At 39.3% G+C, this 16,243-nt stretch overlaps 1 protein-coding gene across 1 annotated transcript; it reads right to left on the bottom strand.

Moving 5' to 3' along the window:
* Positions 1–730: 730 nt before the first annotated feature.
* Positions 731–15,894, bottom strand: pde9ab (phosphodiesterase 9ab). Its single transcript, XM_031808625.1, has 18 exons — positions 15,595–15,894; positions 15,031–15,140; positions 14,086–14,156; positions 13,470–13,547; positions 12,191–12,234; positions 12,016–12,070; positions 11,645–11,715; positions 11,397–11,484; positions 10,540–10,621; positions 10,380–10,454; positions 10,080–10,166; positions 9,796–9,900; positions 9,590–9,672; positions 6,044–6,200; positions 5,377–5,490; positions 5,061–5,165; positions 4,337–4,465; positions 731–3,699 (listed from the first exon to the last, which is right to left on the bottom strand). Exons 2-18 carry the CDS (start codon positions 15,097–15,099, stop codon positions 3,574–3,576), a joined length of 1,539 nt encoding a protein of 512 aa, XP_031664485.1. The 5' UTR covers positions 15,100–15,140; positions 15,595–15,894; the 3' UTR covers positions 731–3,573.
* Positions 15,895–16,243: the final 349 nt, after the last annotated feature.

The following is a 16,243-nucleotide window of genomic DNA, read 5'->3' as shown; positions in this document are numbered from 1 at the left end:
ATTACTCATAGCATATTAGTAAGTGTTGTTACTTTTCGATTATTTCTTTGGCCTGGTATTGTATCATTAATACAAGGTTGGTATCGTGAAAACACTACAGTGTTAAGCCAAGTTATCGTTACTCATTGTATATTATTATAACTTTTACTATTTAGTGTCATTTTTTTTATTCTATTGTTTCTCTATTTTTCTTTCATTCTGCATTGTTAGTCTACAACTGTTGTTTACGAAGCATGTGACAAATACCATTTAATTGGATTTATGTGATGGTATACACATTTAAGCAAGGTTTGAAATGATGTTTTAGTCAAATGTTCTATTTTTTGGGCTTTTTGAGGTCAATTTTCAGTCTGCATAATTATTTGTATTTATGTTCTGGCCCCCTGAACATCTCTCAAGAAAAAAAAATCCCACGGCTTAATCTAGTTGCTGATCCCTGATATATAAAGTTGTGATGTTATATCACTCTGCATTGTGAATGTTTTGCAGCTGGCTATTGCTTCTGGGTGTTTGTGTGTATAGTATGTATGAGAGACCAGGTTGATAATGATGGATAACTTCTTTTAAAGAGGAAAACTAGTGTGAAAAAGGCCTCAGAACGGAAAAGGTGTCCCAAATAACCAGCAGGTGGAGAAATTAAATGTAGTGTAATAGTTGTCACACACTGACCTCTCCAGTTTCTCAGGAGACGCAAGTTTAAAATAAAGACATCTTCGAGATGATCGGCCAATAAGTATTGCAATTTTATTTGATATGCAAAGTCATACACGCACGTGTCAAAATATACACTGGTAGAAATGTATTTTTCCCTTCACTGTAAATCATGTAGTGGTTTCTACAAAACTGGCTAAGTTAAAATACTTCCGACCTGCTATATGTCCCTAATCTCCAACTTTGTCTTTAAAATTCCCATAAGGTGGCTGAGGTACAGTACACGTTAGCCCCATACAATGAAAAGCCCTTTGTAAATAATATCCATATTATAAATACTATTATTTAACCTACCTCGCATACTCATTTAGAAGACACAATCTCTTCATATTTGTCCCTAAATGTTTCATCCTTCTCTACCAAAAGAAAACCTTGTGCAAAAGTAACAAGAAGAAACAAAACCAGCCCCAGTGTTGCCACCCCTAAGGTCAAACAATATCACTGCGTCTTCTCTCCTCTTCTCACTTTATGTTGGGAGGGGCTAAGGAGAGAGGGAAGGTGCTGATTGGTTAATTTGTATTTTTCTACACCCTACTTGCCTGGGCTGGCTACATAACTATATAACTACAGGAAGTTGTGGTATTAGGGGAGGAGTCTCCCTTTCTATGGCCAAAACCAAGCCAAGACGGTTGCCCATGCTCAGGCAGATGCCTTGCTTCCCCCTCGGAATGGAAACACCATCCGAGGTCTCTAAAGCCAGAAAACAGAGGTGGGTATAACCAGTTAATTGGGAACGATGGTTATTGTGTAATAAGACTATCATTATGAACAACAGAAGATCTACATTGTAAAGTGAGGCGTTATCGACATAGCCATCCATCAATGGGATGTTATTCAAAGGCCGATTAATATACAGATTATACATTTAATAGTGGAGGTTGGTAAAGGGAAGACGGCTCATAGCAATGGCTTGAATGGAATGTTAGCCATTACAATGAACATGTCCTTCGATTTAAAGTGACACCAGCCACCGCTGACATATCAAAACATTCAATTCAAGGGGGAGGAAAGTACATGATTAGGACACAACAGATCTCAGCCTCCAGAGTTGTGATCCTGGATTATTTCTACTTCAGGTCAAGGGTCAAATGAGGAGAACAGTATAAGAGGAAAAGATTGCATAATATGCATCTGCTGGAGATAGTACCAAAGGTCACACAGAACTAGGTGTCAAAAGAGAGGGGAGGGGTGAGGTAGACCTATTACACACACACACACACACACACACACACACTTCTCTACAATAGAACAGCCATGTCAATATGCCTTATAAAATAGTTAGTATAAAAGCTTGACCTTTATAGAATGTCATAACAATATCAATCATATGATAAATCAGCAATACTGCTATGTAACATGAGTTGATTTAAAGGCCCAGTGCAGTCACAATTACATTTGTTGTGTATCATATTGTACAAGAGCTGATTAAACAAACATTGGTTTCCTCATTGGAAAAACATACATCAGTGTTATTTCCTGATAGTTTTTGGTTGAAAATATTATCTACACAGGACCATCTAATCACCAGGTTTGCATGAGCAGGGGTTTTGGCTTTCCGTGGTGACACAAAAAGACATTTTCATGTACTGAATAAAAATCTGAAGTTCAATGTGTTTCCATTGCATTTTGAAACTCTACTGATAGTTTTGTATAAAAAAAGAAAGTTCTGTTAAATAGCAAATGTGCCTACTCTGGTCTAGGCACCTGCGTTTACCTGACAAGATTATTATGGATAAGAGCAAGAATGTTTATTTGTCAAATGGATGTCAAGCATCGATCATCATGTCAGCAGAATAAGATCCTCAATATTTATTGTAAAGCAGCATCAAAATCCCTGTGCACTTTCACAAGCCTGTGAAGTTCATACATTTATTTAATCTGAAGCCTAATAAACCATATGGTAAAACTGGTATGACCACTAGATGGCACATGACACTTACTATTGAAACCAGTCTAGGGCCTACCAATGCTGTATGGGCTGCATGTCTCAGAGTAGAAGTGTTCATTTAGGATCAGGTCCCCCTCTAAATATCCTGTTCATGTTGGGATAAACGTAAACTACATCATTAGTGGGATAAAGTTTGGTCAGAGAGTGAAAGAGGAGGGCACGTCACATCTATCTAACGTTTAAACTTACAAGACACCAATGAGTTTGCAGGAAAAGTTTATTTCTTCTTTCCTCCTAATGACTTGCTCTCAGTTTTTTTCTTCTGTGCCTTGTAGAACAAAAGACACCTTTATGTTAACACAAGATGGCGGTGGAGGGATTTTATAGAGTAATAAAGCTGGTAGATAGTCTAAGGACTAAGGCCACAGTTATTGGGTAAAGTAACCCCTAGCTGCTGATCTTGGGTCAGTTTAAAAGTTTCCCCACTAGTGCTAAGGTTAGGATTGAGGAAGCTGAGTCTCGATCTGCACACAGGGGAAACTTCACCCCTGAGCCAATTATTATCATCACTACGCTGCTGTAGTAGTGCCTTATAACAGGACATACCGCATCTACACACAATAAAAGGAAAGCAATGATGAGGCAGAGGTGTCATGCACTTAATTTTTTCAAGGGGGAACTGATGGCCAAATTCGATATCTTTGAGTTAATTATGCATTAAAGAAACATTTATTTTGTATTTTCAGCAAACAAATTTATAAAAGGACCCCCATTTTCAATGGGCATGACACATTCAGCTTAACTTCAGTCAATTCAGGAAAATAATGAAACACAATTTTAACTACAAATGCCCATGTTCTCTATTGTTTTTTTCCCTCAAGAGTCTGTATAATGAGTCAGCCTTAATGTATTCCATGTTTGTTCCATTTATTTTTAACATACAATGTAAATGAGATTGACCTCGATTCTTGAGGTCAACGAAGGTGTGAGGAGAAGGGTTTTACCTCAGTCATGGCATCGTCAATCTGTTTAAGTTCTTCATAGTGGTCTCGAGAATCCCGCAAAGGCTGCACCATAATCTCCTCAATCTGGGGAAAAAGCTAGGACACACATTTAGATGTAGTCATTTAAGAGTGGCTCAGAACATGAAAGTGTGTCACCCCATTAGCTTTTTGTCCCAAAATAGTTTTCATCCATTATCCTACAAACATTTTTTTTAAGTCACCTGCCACCACTGATTTACATCCATAGATTAACCTCTACCGGGAAGGTTGAGCTAATGTGCGCTAATATGATTAGCATGTTGTTGTAAGTAACAAGAACATTTCCCAGGACATAGACATGTCTTACATGGTCAGAAAGCTTAAATTCTTCTTTATCTTACTGCACTGTCCAATTTACAGATGCTATTACAGTGAAAAAATACTATGCTATTGTTTGAGGAGAGGGCACAACAACAAAAAACTAGTATCACGGCAACTGGTTTGATACATTCACCTCTGAAGGTAAATAATGTACTTACATTCAGTTATCTTGCTCCGATTTGTCACCCTGAGGGTCCCAGAGATAAAATGTAGCATAGTTTTGTTTGATAAAATCTATTTTTATATTAAAATGTAGGAACTGGGTTCTAAAGTTTCAACACCTGTCCAGGAAACCGCCCCACAGTGTTATAGCATACATTTTTGTTGGCAAACATTTTGGATTGTTGAATCTCACTCGGAAACAGAAACACACCTTCATAACAGTCTCAAACATGGGAATGAGGACGAATTTGATGAAGCCAATCTGAGCTGTGGGTTTGGTCACTTTGTCCCGATCCATGAACGGAGCTACTGGGAGACCCTCAGATTTCTCTCTGTCACTCTGAACACAAAAACAGATCATGAAAGCCTATACAGAACATTTGCTTCTTTCCTCATTGGAAAGAAAGAGGCACACCTCCCCACACCCATTGGCAAATGCATATATAGTTTGCCTTAAACCAAGGATTTGTGTGATTTCATGAGAAGAAATGTAAATATCTTTAAGGTGAAAATACTTCCTTGCAACATTAAAGGTTGGTCAAGACTCGTGGACATCTATCGTTGACAAATACACATACCATAAATGGTAGTAACATCTGTCGACAGACTGTGGGATTCAACGACTAATGAGAACTTTGTTCCAGTACACAACTGTTTTGTCACTAATCTGTTGGACAAATCTGAATTTCACAGGCTCTCACATTTTGGAAGGGGAAGGGACATTTGTCCCATAGACATGCCCAAAACTGGCTGAGAGTTTTCATTTGGAGGGGTGGAGACTTTGCTACTCTTGTCTCCCCCCAGAACTTAATTTGCACGATTTTTGTTCTGTGACAGAGATTAGTCAAGACTATACTTTTTCTTCACAATTATGGTTATTATTTAAAATAATGGTGAGTTAATTGACAATCATTTTCAAAAAAGCAGTAACTCACCTGCATAAAGTATTCCTCCAGCAGGCAGTCTAGCCAGGGCTCGGCCACCTCCGTGGGTCTCACCTCATTGGAGATGTCACAGCACTTGATCAACACCAGCTTTAGCTGCACAGAGATGCAACAACAATCCTCAATCATAACGGATGTAACACCTAACAACCTTGTAAAGAGGTTCAGACGTCTTGGCATTAAAGTTAAGGTGCTGGGTTGTCCATTGCTAGACCCGGGTTTGGGCATCCCCCAAAGTCTCTGCAATACATTTGACACATGCTGTATATCAACATTGACTTGAGGATATACGTAATTGCATACATACACATGTCACATGCTTGTGGTTGGTGAAGTCAAAGTTGTCCACGTTCTGCTTGAAGGAGTCCAGTATCTCACCGTGTCTGGCCATATCTGTGGCTAAGATGAGAGTGATGATAGCCTGCCAAGGTCGCAAATAATATCATTATACTATACTAGAAACCAATCCTGGCCAAAATCACAAACAAAAGCCATCCTCTGTGTGAAACTATCCCTATGTTTAGGTGGTGATGTGTAATACCATTTATTTTACAATAATGTTGATAGATGCCAGGCGCACCGGTTTGAATGTGTCAAGAAGTGCAACGCGGCTGGGGTTTTCATGCTCAACAGTTTCCCGTGTGTATCAAGAATGATCCACCACCCAAAAGACATCCAGCCAACATGACACAACTGTGGAAAGCATTGGAGTCAACATGGGCCAGCATCCCTGTGGAATGCTTTCGACAACTTGAACAGTCCATGCCTGATGAATTGAGGCTGTTCTGAGGACAAAAGGGGGTCCAACTCAATAATAGGAAGGTGTTCCTAATGTTTTGTACACTCAGTGTATAGTTATCCTAACTTAGCCAAACCCCATTTTTAGCTTCTGAACTATAATACATGCTACTTCACAAATGTTTTGTTATTCAAATTGCAGTGAGGTCCTTGCTGTGAGAAACCTGGTGCCTCACCTGTCTGAGGTGTTTGAAGGCCTCCGTTTCTATGTTGGCGAAGATGTTACACTCTGGCATGGAGATGATCTGGAAGGCCACGGCACAGTGATGGTTCTCCAGGGGTGAGATGTCGTTGTAGCGCACCGCCAGCTCTGTGTGAGCGTTTATCTGGTACCTGCCACAGGACATAGCATTAGCACACAAGTATATTCAGGTCTCTCCAGATATGTTAAATCGGTTTCCAAGTCCGGGCTCTAGCTGGGCCACTCAAGGACATTCAGAGACTTGTCCCGAAGCCACTCCTGCATTGTCTTGCAGTGTGCTGAGGATCGTTGTCCTGTTGGAAGGTGAACCTTTGCTCCAGTTTGAGGTCTCCCTCCTCCCCTTTCTTATTTAGTAAGTAAAATTTTTATCATTGCTGTTCTTATTATAAGTAAGTTTTCATCCAGGATTTTCTGTACTTTGCTCCGTTCATCTTTGCCTCTATCCTGACTCGTCTCCCAGTCCCTGCCGCTGAAAAACATCCCCACAGCATGGCGCTTGGCATTCAGGCCAAAGAATTTGTCAGACCCGAGAATCTTATTTCTCAAAGTCAGAGTCTTCAGGTGCCTTTAAACACACTTTAAGCGGGCTGTCATGTGCCTTTTTCTGAGTAGTGGCTTCCATCTGGCCACTCTACCATAAAGCACTGATTGGTGGGTGTGCTGCAGAGATGGTTGTCCTCCTGGAAGGTTCTTCCATCTCCACAGATGAACTCTAGAGCTCTGTCAGAGTGACCATCCAGTTCTTGGTCACCTCCCTGAAGGCCCTTCTCCCCTGATTTCTCAGTTTGGCTGGGCTGACAGCTTTCGGAAGAGTCTTGGTGGTTCCAAACTTCTTCCATTTAAGAATGATGGAGGACACTGCATTGTTGGGGACCTTAATGTTGCAGACATGTTCTGGCACCCTTCCCTGAGCCTGAGCCTCAACATAATTGAAGAATCTTTTAAATAATAGATGTGCAAATATTGTACAATCTACATGTGCAAAGCTCTTAGAGACAGATTTGCAGCTGTAATTGCTGCCAAAGGTGATTCTAACATGTATTGACTCAGGGTTGTGAATACTTATGTAAATTTGATATTTCTGTATGGATTTTTTATACATTTAAAAAAATGAAGAACTTATCCAAGAACGTATCCTCTGCAGCAGAGGTAACTCTGGGTCTTCCTTTCCTTTGGCGGTCCTCATGAGGGCCAGTTTCATCATAGCACTTGATGGTTTTTACGTATTGACTGACCTTCATGTCTTCAATGAATGATGGACTGACGTTTCTCTTTGCTTATCTGAGCTGTTCTTGCCATAATATGGACTTGGTCATTGACAGTTGTTGCCTTCTCACCAAGCTGCTTGCCTATTGTCCTGTAGCCCATCCCAGCCTTGTGCAGGTCTACAATTTTATCCTTGATGTCCTTACACAGCTCTCTGGTCTTGGCCATTGTGCAGAGGTTGGAGTCTTATTGATTGAGTGTGTGGACAGGTGTCTTTTACACAGGTAACGAGTTCAAACGGGTGCAGTTAATGCAGGTAATGAGTGGAGAACAGGAGGGCTTCTTAAAGAAAAACTAACAGGTCTGTGAGAGCCGGAATTCTTACTGGTTGGTAGGTGATCAAATACTTATGTCATGCAATAAAATGCAAATTAATTACTTAAAAATCATACAATGTGATTTTCTGGATTTTTGTTTTCGATTCCGTCTCTCACAGTTGGAGTGTACCTATGATAAAAATTACAGACATGCTTTGTAAGTAGGAAAACCTGCAAAATCGTTAGTGTATCAAATACTTGTTCTCCCCACTGTGTGTGTGTGTGTGTGTGTGTGTGTGTGTGTGTGTGTGTGTGTGTGTGTGTGTGTGTGTGTGTGTGTGTGTGTGTGTGTGTGTGTGTGTGTGTGTGTACACACACACACACACACACACACACACACACACACAGTTGAAGTGGGGCATTTACATACACTTTAGCCAAATACATTTAAACTCAGTTTTTCACAACTCCTGACATGTAATCCTAGTAAACATTTCCTGTCTTAGGTCAGTTACGATCACCACTTTATTTGAAGAATGTGAAATGTCAGAATAATAGTAGAGAGAATGATTTATTTCAACTTTATTTATTTAATCACATTCCTAGTGGGTCAGAAATGTACATACACTCAATTAGTATTTGGTAGCATTGCCTTTAAATTGTTTAACTTGGGTAGCCTTCCACAAGCTTCCCACAATAAGTTGGGTGAATATTGTCCCATTCCTCCTGATAGAGCTGGTGAAACTGAGTCAGGTTTGTAGGCCTCCTTGCTCTCACACGCTTTTTCAGTTCTGCCCAATGTTCTATTCTTTAGGTTTGAGGTCAGGGCTTGTGATGGCCTCTCCAATACCTTGACTTTGTTGTCCTTTAGCCATAACTTTGTAAGTATGCTTGGGGTATGCTTGGGGTCATTGTCCATTTGGAAGACCCATTTGTTGTCCAAGCTTTAACTTCCTGACTGATAATTGTCCTTCCTCATGATGCCATCTGTTTTGTGAAGTGCACCAGTCTCTCCTGCAGCAAAGCACCCCCACAACATGATGCTGCCACCCCCGTGCTTCACAGTTGGGATGGTGTTCTTTGGTTTGCAAGCCTCCCCCTTTTTCCTCCAAACATAACGATGGTCATTATGGCCAAACAGTTCTATTTTTGTTTCATCAGACCAGAGGACATTTCTCCAAAAAGTACGATATTTGTCCCCATGTGCAGTTGCAAACCGTATTCTGGCTTTTTATGGCGGTTTTGGAGCAGTGGCTTCTTCCTTGTTGAGAGGAATTTCAGGTTATGTCGATATAGGACTCGTTTTACTGTTGATATAGATACTTTTGTATCTGTTTCCTCCAGCATCTTCACAACGTCCTTTGCTGTTGTTCTGGGATTGATTTGTGCTTTTCATAACCAAAGTACGTTCATCTCCAGGAGACAGAACGCATCTCCTTCCTGAGTGGTATGACTGCTGCGTGGTACCATGGTGTTTCTACTTGCGTACTATTGTTTGTACAGATGAACGTGGTGCCTCAGGCATTTGGAAATTGCTCCCAAGGATGAATTTTTTTTTTTCCTGAGGTCTTGGCTGATGTCAAGCAAAGAGGCACTGAGTTGGAAGGTAGGCTTTGAAATACATCCACAGATACACTTCCAATTAACTCAAATTATGTCAATTAGCCTATCAGAAGCTTCTAAAGCAATGACATAATTTTCTGGAATATCCAAGCTGTTTAAAGGCACAGGCAACTTAGTGTATGTAAACTTCTGACCCACTGCAATTGTGATACAGTGAATTATAAGTGAAATAATCTGTCTGTAAACAATTGCTGGAAAAATTACTTGTTTCATGCACAAAGTAGATGTCCTAACTGACTTGCCAAAACTATAGTTTGTTAAAAAGACATTTATGGAGTGGTTTAAAAACGAGTTTTAATGACTCCAACCTAAGTGTATGTAAAATATATATATATTATATATATATATATAAAGGTATATGTAATGTGACCTACGTGTTGTTGTAGCCTGGGTGATCTAGGTCGTGACACACGGCAGCTGTCATGAGGATGCACATGTCAGTCATGGTGAGCCTCTCCTGAGAAACACAGCTAGAGTCAGTGACACACACACACACACACACACACACACACACACACACACACACACACACACACACACACACACACACACACACACACACACTGAGGTGTGTTCTCACTTGTAAGTTGCACAGGTGGATCATTCCATACATCATCTGACTGACACAGAAGCAGTGGCGGAAGTTATGGAACGGGTTGTTGCGGTAATTCTCCTGGATTCCCAGCTGAAACACAAAGCAACAAACATCTTACAAACAAGAAATCAATACTTTTTTTAATAGTGTGCATATTTTGAATCAGCTCATAAGTGCATATTTTTACTTTCATGAGATAAAGAATGGAAATCGAGGCTAATGACGACTTGGGTAAAGATAGGGGTTTCACAAGTGTGGATCTAACTCACCAGCCATCGTTTCAGTGTGATGGGGTTCATATTAAATTCCTTCACCAGGCCCAGATCATGATACATGTACTCCAGACAGCTTAACATCTCCACATTGGAAACACAATACAGTAATGAGTACTATCAGAATATGTTTAATGCTACACATAGCAATTGGGACTAAGACGCTGATTAGCTATCTTTATAGATTGCCTTGGAAAAAGTACCAAAGCAAGAATAATCATTTGTCAGATAAAAATACATTTATACATACATGCAATGCATATTTGCGCAAATTAGGCTACATGAAATATCCCCAACCTCATTGTGCTCCCAATGCCAAACATCAAATGTAGGTTTCTTCAGAGCTTCTATGGTCTCCTGGGATAGAGTATACTGTAGACATAGTGAAAAGAGTAATGGAAGTCATTTATTCACCATTAACAAAAGGTGTACTGGTTATTATGCTTTAACTGTTTACCTTTGGGTAATTTGGAACGTCTCGTCTTGGGGAGAGTTTCTTGCCGTCCTCTGTGAAGCTATATTTGCAACCACAAGTCACTCTAATAATAAGAAGCAATATTGGGGAAAACAGAAGGGCGGTAGCCTACAAGTTAAGAACATATAAGAACATATTCAAGGGTCTTTCATGTAATGGGCCTTCAATCAACACTGATTTAAGGGCAACATATGGTGTAGTCAATTTTAAGAGGCTCTTATTTGAATCATAATAGACCACACATGCAGTATTAATTAGACAATCTGCAGTTTAAAGAATAACAAAAGCAGCTACCCTGCCTCTGTTTTGGAAAGAGCTGAGGATTGAGCTGGAGAATGGTAACCACTCAAATTCATAGACAAATCTGACTATCCACCAGGAAACAATTATGGTTTGAACCATGTTTGGAGGGTATACAGTGTTTGTTTACAATTACATTGTTTACAAAAAAGGTATTAAAACATGCTTATATTTGGGGATCTGATGGGGTAGGACAGTTGAACCTAGCTCATGAGGCATTTATAAGTTATATTCTTTAAGAATCAATGGATATCATTAATTTAACAATCCATAAATGGATGTAGCAATTGCAGATTGCCCCTTAAAGGGAAATGTACTGAACAATATGTTACTTTGGGCCCTTAAAAGGCCTTTTGAATGAATCAACACGGATTTGAGTGTCTTCTATATAGTCTTTTCAACATTGACCTCACCAACATTGATCTTTTAAACTTAAATGTTGTAAATGTAGACATATACATCTGGATTCTGTTTAATTCATTATTATTATTATTACTACTATCTGATATGATAATTTGGTTTATTTGCAGTTGTCTGACCTTCCTCCTCCCTTTGAGGTCATCTCATCCCGTAATTTCCTCAGGTCGTTCTTGCACTTCTCAATCTCCACCATTTTAAGCCCCTCTACTGCAACAGAGAGTCAATGTATACAGTATTAAATATTTCACAACAAAACCGATATGTTATTTTTTATATTGCATATAAAAGTATATACAGTGTAGGTGTGAATATTCCCACAAACTAAAGCCAGTGGTGCCAATGTTAATACAGTAACACCATCACTCACACTCCACTCTCTTCTCCAACATGGCAAGCCTATTGGTCACCTCTGTCTTCAACTCATTGATTCTAAAAGCCCTGAAACAGAAATGGAGGAAAACATAGCTCCTTGAATTGAGCAGAAATCTGTGTGAGCCTAGGCAACAGTGGACACGTATGCATTCTTTAACATTTTACTTACAAATAAAATCAATAAAATCAACACATTAGACTGAACAGATGAATGAAAAGAGAGACAAAACCAGAAATTGGTGCGATGGCCACAGATATTTTCTCAGATATAATTTCTAACTTGATCAAATAAACTATACTAAACATTCTGGATAAGAGTTTCTGCGAAATGAATAAAATATAAAAAATGTAATACTTGTATATCACCTGCTAAATTGCTCTGCCACCTGAGACAAAACATTCTGGAACATGTCTTCTTTGTCTGAAAGGAGGAAAAATATGTATCGGTGGTTCTGACTTTGTTTCTCTATTAGCTGTTTACCATTACTATGTGTGACTGTGAAAATTATAGAATTCGCAAATGCTTCGTATTGTAGCGTACCTCCCACCTGACCAGTCGACTGAGGCATTACCTTGTACTGAGAGCTGCGATGAGACAAAACAACAAAAGATTTCAGTAACCACAGTAATTGCAGCTAGTATCCCACCCTCCAATTTAAGTGATTTAGCTTGAACCATCTGGAAAAACCATTTACCTACACAGTGTCACAATATTACTTTAAAGTATTGTTCCAGTTCATTTTTTGTTGTTGTTTACATTTGAAAATATATACACTACCGTTCAAAAGTTTGGGGTCACTTAGAAATGTCCTTGTTTGTGAAAGAAAATCCTTTTTTTGGTCCATTAAAATAACATCAAACTGAACAGAAATACAGTGTAGACATTGTTAATGTTGCAAATGACTATTGTAGCTGGAAACACCTGTTTCTTTTACCAGAATATCTACATTAGGTGTACAGAGGCCCATTATCAGCAACCATCACTCCTGTGTTCCAATGGCAAGTTGTGTTAGCTAATCTAAATGTATCATTTTAAAAGGCTAATTTATCATTAGAAAACTGGCCTTCTTTAGACTAGTTGAGTATCTGGAGCATCAGCATTTGTGGGTTCGATTACAGGCTCAAAATGGCCAGAAACAAAGAACTTTCTTCTGAAACTCGTCAGTCTATTCTTGTTCTGAGAAATGAAGACTATTCCATGTGACTATTCCCTCCACAGAACAGAGCAAATTGGCTCTAACCAGAATAGAAAGAGGAGTGGGATGCCCTGGTGCACAACTGAGCAAGAGGACAAGTACATTAAAGTGTCTAGTTTGAGAGGCCTCACTAGTCATCAACTGGCAGCTTCATTAAACACCAGTCTCAACATCAACATTGAAGAGGCGACTCCGGTATGCTGGCCTTCTAGGCAGAGTTGCAAGGAAGACGCCATATCTCAGACTGGCCAATAAAAAGAAAAGATTAAGATGGGCAAAATAACACAGACACAGGACAGAGGAACACTGTCTAGAAGGCCCGCATCCCAGAGTCACCTCATCACTGTTTTGCAGGTACTATTTAATGAATCTGCCAGTTGAAGACTTGTGAGGCGTCTGTTTCTCTAACTTTTCTTTAAAAAAAAGTTATCCCAAACTTTTGCACTGTAGTGTATATATTGTAGGAAATTATATGGTAATAATGTATACTTTCTGCTACCATGTCTACACCAAACCAATGACTAATATAAGCTTATTACCTATTCACAATGTATTGTCTGAATAAATACCAGGTCAAACAACAGACTGTAAAAAAATAGTGTTTCCAAAAACACGTGTCATTACTTTGGGGTGTTGGTAGGCATTGTGGGATCGATGGAGACCAGCGCTCCCTCCGAGTCCACCAGCCTTATAGCAGTATTTCTGAGGACAAATCAAAGTATTACACAAAGTATTAAATACATCAAAGTATTGTAGGCTGCATCATGTTAAGTGGGGAAAAGGGAAATGATAAGTAAAAAAACACTTTGAAGCTGAGGACAGACAATGCAAACTTCAAAGGCGAGGAGATCCATAATGCAAACGCAAGAGTTTTAGCATATTAAGTAATGTTAGACAGTTGGCATATTGATTTAACATTGTTGATAAGTGCAGGACATAAGGGTGTACAGATGTATGATCTTAATTTGACCACCCTGTTGCAGGAGAATTTTCCTGCAATAGACGAAATGTAAAACTAGTGTATTTGAGGATTAAAAAGGCTTCTGACGTTTGTAATTTCCACTTTGAAATTTTAGACTTGATTTCACCGTACAAAAAATGTATCAACCCCATCCAAAATGTCCATGAATTATAATCCATATTTTGTGTTGCTGCAGGATTATTTTCCTGCTGTAGCAAACTGGCTCAAATTAAGATGCGTTTGTGTTTGAGTGAAAAGGGGCAGTGAGGTGCCACTGACCTGGCTATGTGAGAGGAAGAACACAGCAGTTCTCGGATGTCACAGGGGCTGCAGTATCGACTGAAAATCACCTAAAAACAGAGGCAAGAACATTTAAAGATACAAATAGTACTGATGTTGATCAAACTGCATATCTTCATACTTAATAGTGCCTTGGTACTGTATTTGCACAAAGTATTTCAGGGATACTGAAGATAAATAATACTACTCAAGTAATGGTTCTCTTTATAACCGTAAACTCCTAACAACTGAAATCAATAGAATGAATATCAATAATGATGACAGCATGTTCACTCCAGGTGTTACACCCGCCTTTGCGTCACAACCACCTGTGAATCACCTGTGTCTTATCTCGGCATCTCTTGACCTGACCAAAGCCCCCATACTTTCACAGGAGATGAACACAAGGTGGTCACATGTAAGGCAGAGAGAGTTCAAGTGGTTTGAGTTGTAAGCTCTATCCTTCAAACTACTTCACATTTACTACATCTAAAAATCTGCTAATGCAAATCAACGTCAAACATAAAACACATTTTCCTTCAACTTTCTTTCCATCCTCATTCATGACATTTACAAATTAATATAATTGATGTACCTCAAGCATCCATCCCTTCAATACCTATGATTCAGTTACACTACTTAAAGCTCCTCCTTATAGTGTTATACAATTCCTTAAAAACATGCATGTCATTGTTGTTGATATTATTTGCATTATATCAGCTGTAATGAACTGATAATGGCAGCTGGTGTACCAGGATCATAAGTTGTGTCACTCAGTCTCACCAAAGAGGAAGAGGCAAGAGGTTTCACTCTTGCCAAAAATCTGTCAAAAATAAGCCCAATGTGTTTTTATGAGCTTATTTGGGACCTAAGCTTGTCGCCTGCCTCCCCACCTTTGGAACATGAGCATCTTGTCATTATATACAGATCGCTGGTCTCACTCACCTTCTGCATTTTCCCATCCACATCTAGGTAGACTGTCTTGGGGGCGTATGATGAGGAGCTGGTACCCATAGTGACCTTGTACCTCACTCCGTGAAAAAATGAAATGGGAACTGAGAAAGGCACAAATAACAGTTGTACTTCACTCATGTGGATCGTTGGTACCACGCTCACCGGTCTACAATTAATTTCATATCATTGTGGTGTACGGTGGGGTTGAGAATAAGTATGCAGGTACAGAAGGAAATACAAATGTTGATGTCTAGGATAAAATGAATTCAGAGCAGCTATTTATCCATTCCATGTATTACATTCATGCTGGATCATTACCATGAAAAGCAAGTAAAAGTAACCTTATTTATCATAATTATTTTATATTAATTGCATATACTTTCAATAAATTAATTAATAGATGAATATAGATAAATACTATAATTTTCCTGTCAACCAGTTGCTACATAACACATTGAAATATAAATGCACTCCTGTAGCAAAAAAATTATATCAAGATCAAAAGTATCTCAATGCTAATTCATCTTGCAAAGAATCTAACGAAACTAGACTTACATACTTCCGTCAGTCACTGTCAGAAGCAAACCTCTCCTGCCTGTTGATATGCTGCAGATCCAGAGAGCGAGTGAATACAACCTGTATGAAACCTGGGGGAGGGATCCACGACCAGCCCTTTAAATATCACCCATTAACTCTGCAGTTGCCAAGGTACCGTTACTACCGAGAAGTAGGCTATCCCCTGACCCTCTCACATCATCCACTCCTTTCAGGAAACTCTGAATTGAGATCATGGAGGTAAAAATCTCAATAGTATTTAATTGATTCCACGCGTCCTCGCCTCCAACACAGTTCAAGGAGGCGGCTAAGAAAGAGGAATCAAGGAAACACATGAGATGCACCCATGGTGGTGGAATAGAATCAAATATTGACATCATGTGCATGTGTTTAGCTTTGATGGTCTCATTAGGTATAATGCCTATTCAAGGGGTTACCTCAGATTTGAATGGTGCACGTCATACATCATTAATAAAGTGGGCTTGTTCTGATTAATTATTAGTTCACTAAGGGTCATGGAAATGAAAGGTCCAGATGGTGTTAGAAGTATGTGTGCATCCCAAATGGTACCCTTTTACCTATATTGTACACTACTATTGACAAGTCTCACGGGCCCTGGTCAAAAGTACTGCACTATAATGGGAATAGG

The sequence above is a fragment of the Oncorhynchus kisutch genome, linkage group LG28 (genome assembly GCF_002021735.2).
Source record: "Oncorhynchus kisutch isolate 150728-3 linkage group LG28, Okis_V2, whole genome shotgun sequence".
NCBI classification, from domain to species: Eukaryota; Metazoa; Chordata; class Actinopteri; order Salmoniformes; family Salmonidae; genus Oncorhynchus; species Oncorhynchus kisutch.
The sequence above is the reverse complement of the archived record's forward strand: the minus strand, read 5'-3'. Positions and strand labels throughout refer to the sequence as shown.

Coding starts and splice junctions, on each gene's coding strand:
- pde9ab (XM_031808625.1), bottom strand. CDS start 15,099: ATGGGTACCAGCTCCTCATCATACGCCCCCAAGACAGTCTACCTAGAT. Junction 6,201..9,589: donor CACCCAGGCTACAACAACAC/GTAGGTCACATT, acceptor GTCCTGTGGCAG/GTACCAGATAAACGCTCACA. Junction 4,466..5,060: donor TGGAGGAATACTTTATGCAG/GTGAGTTACTGC, acceptor TTTTGTGTTCAG/AGTGACAGAGAGAAATCTGA.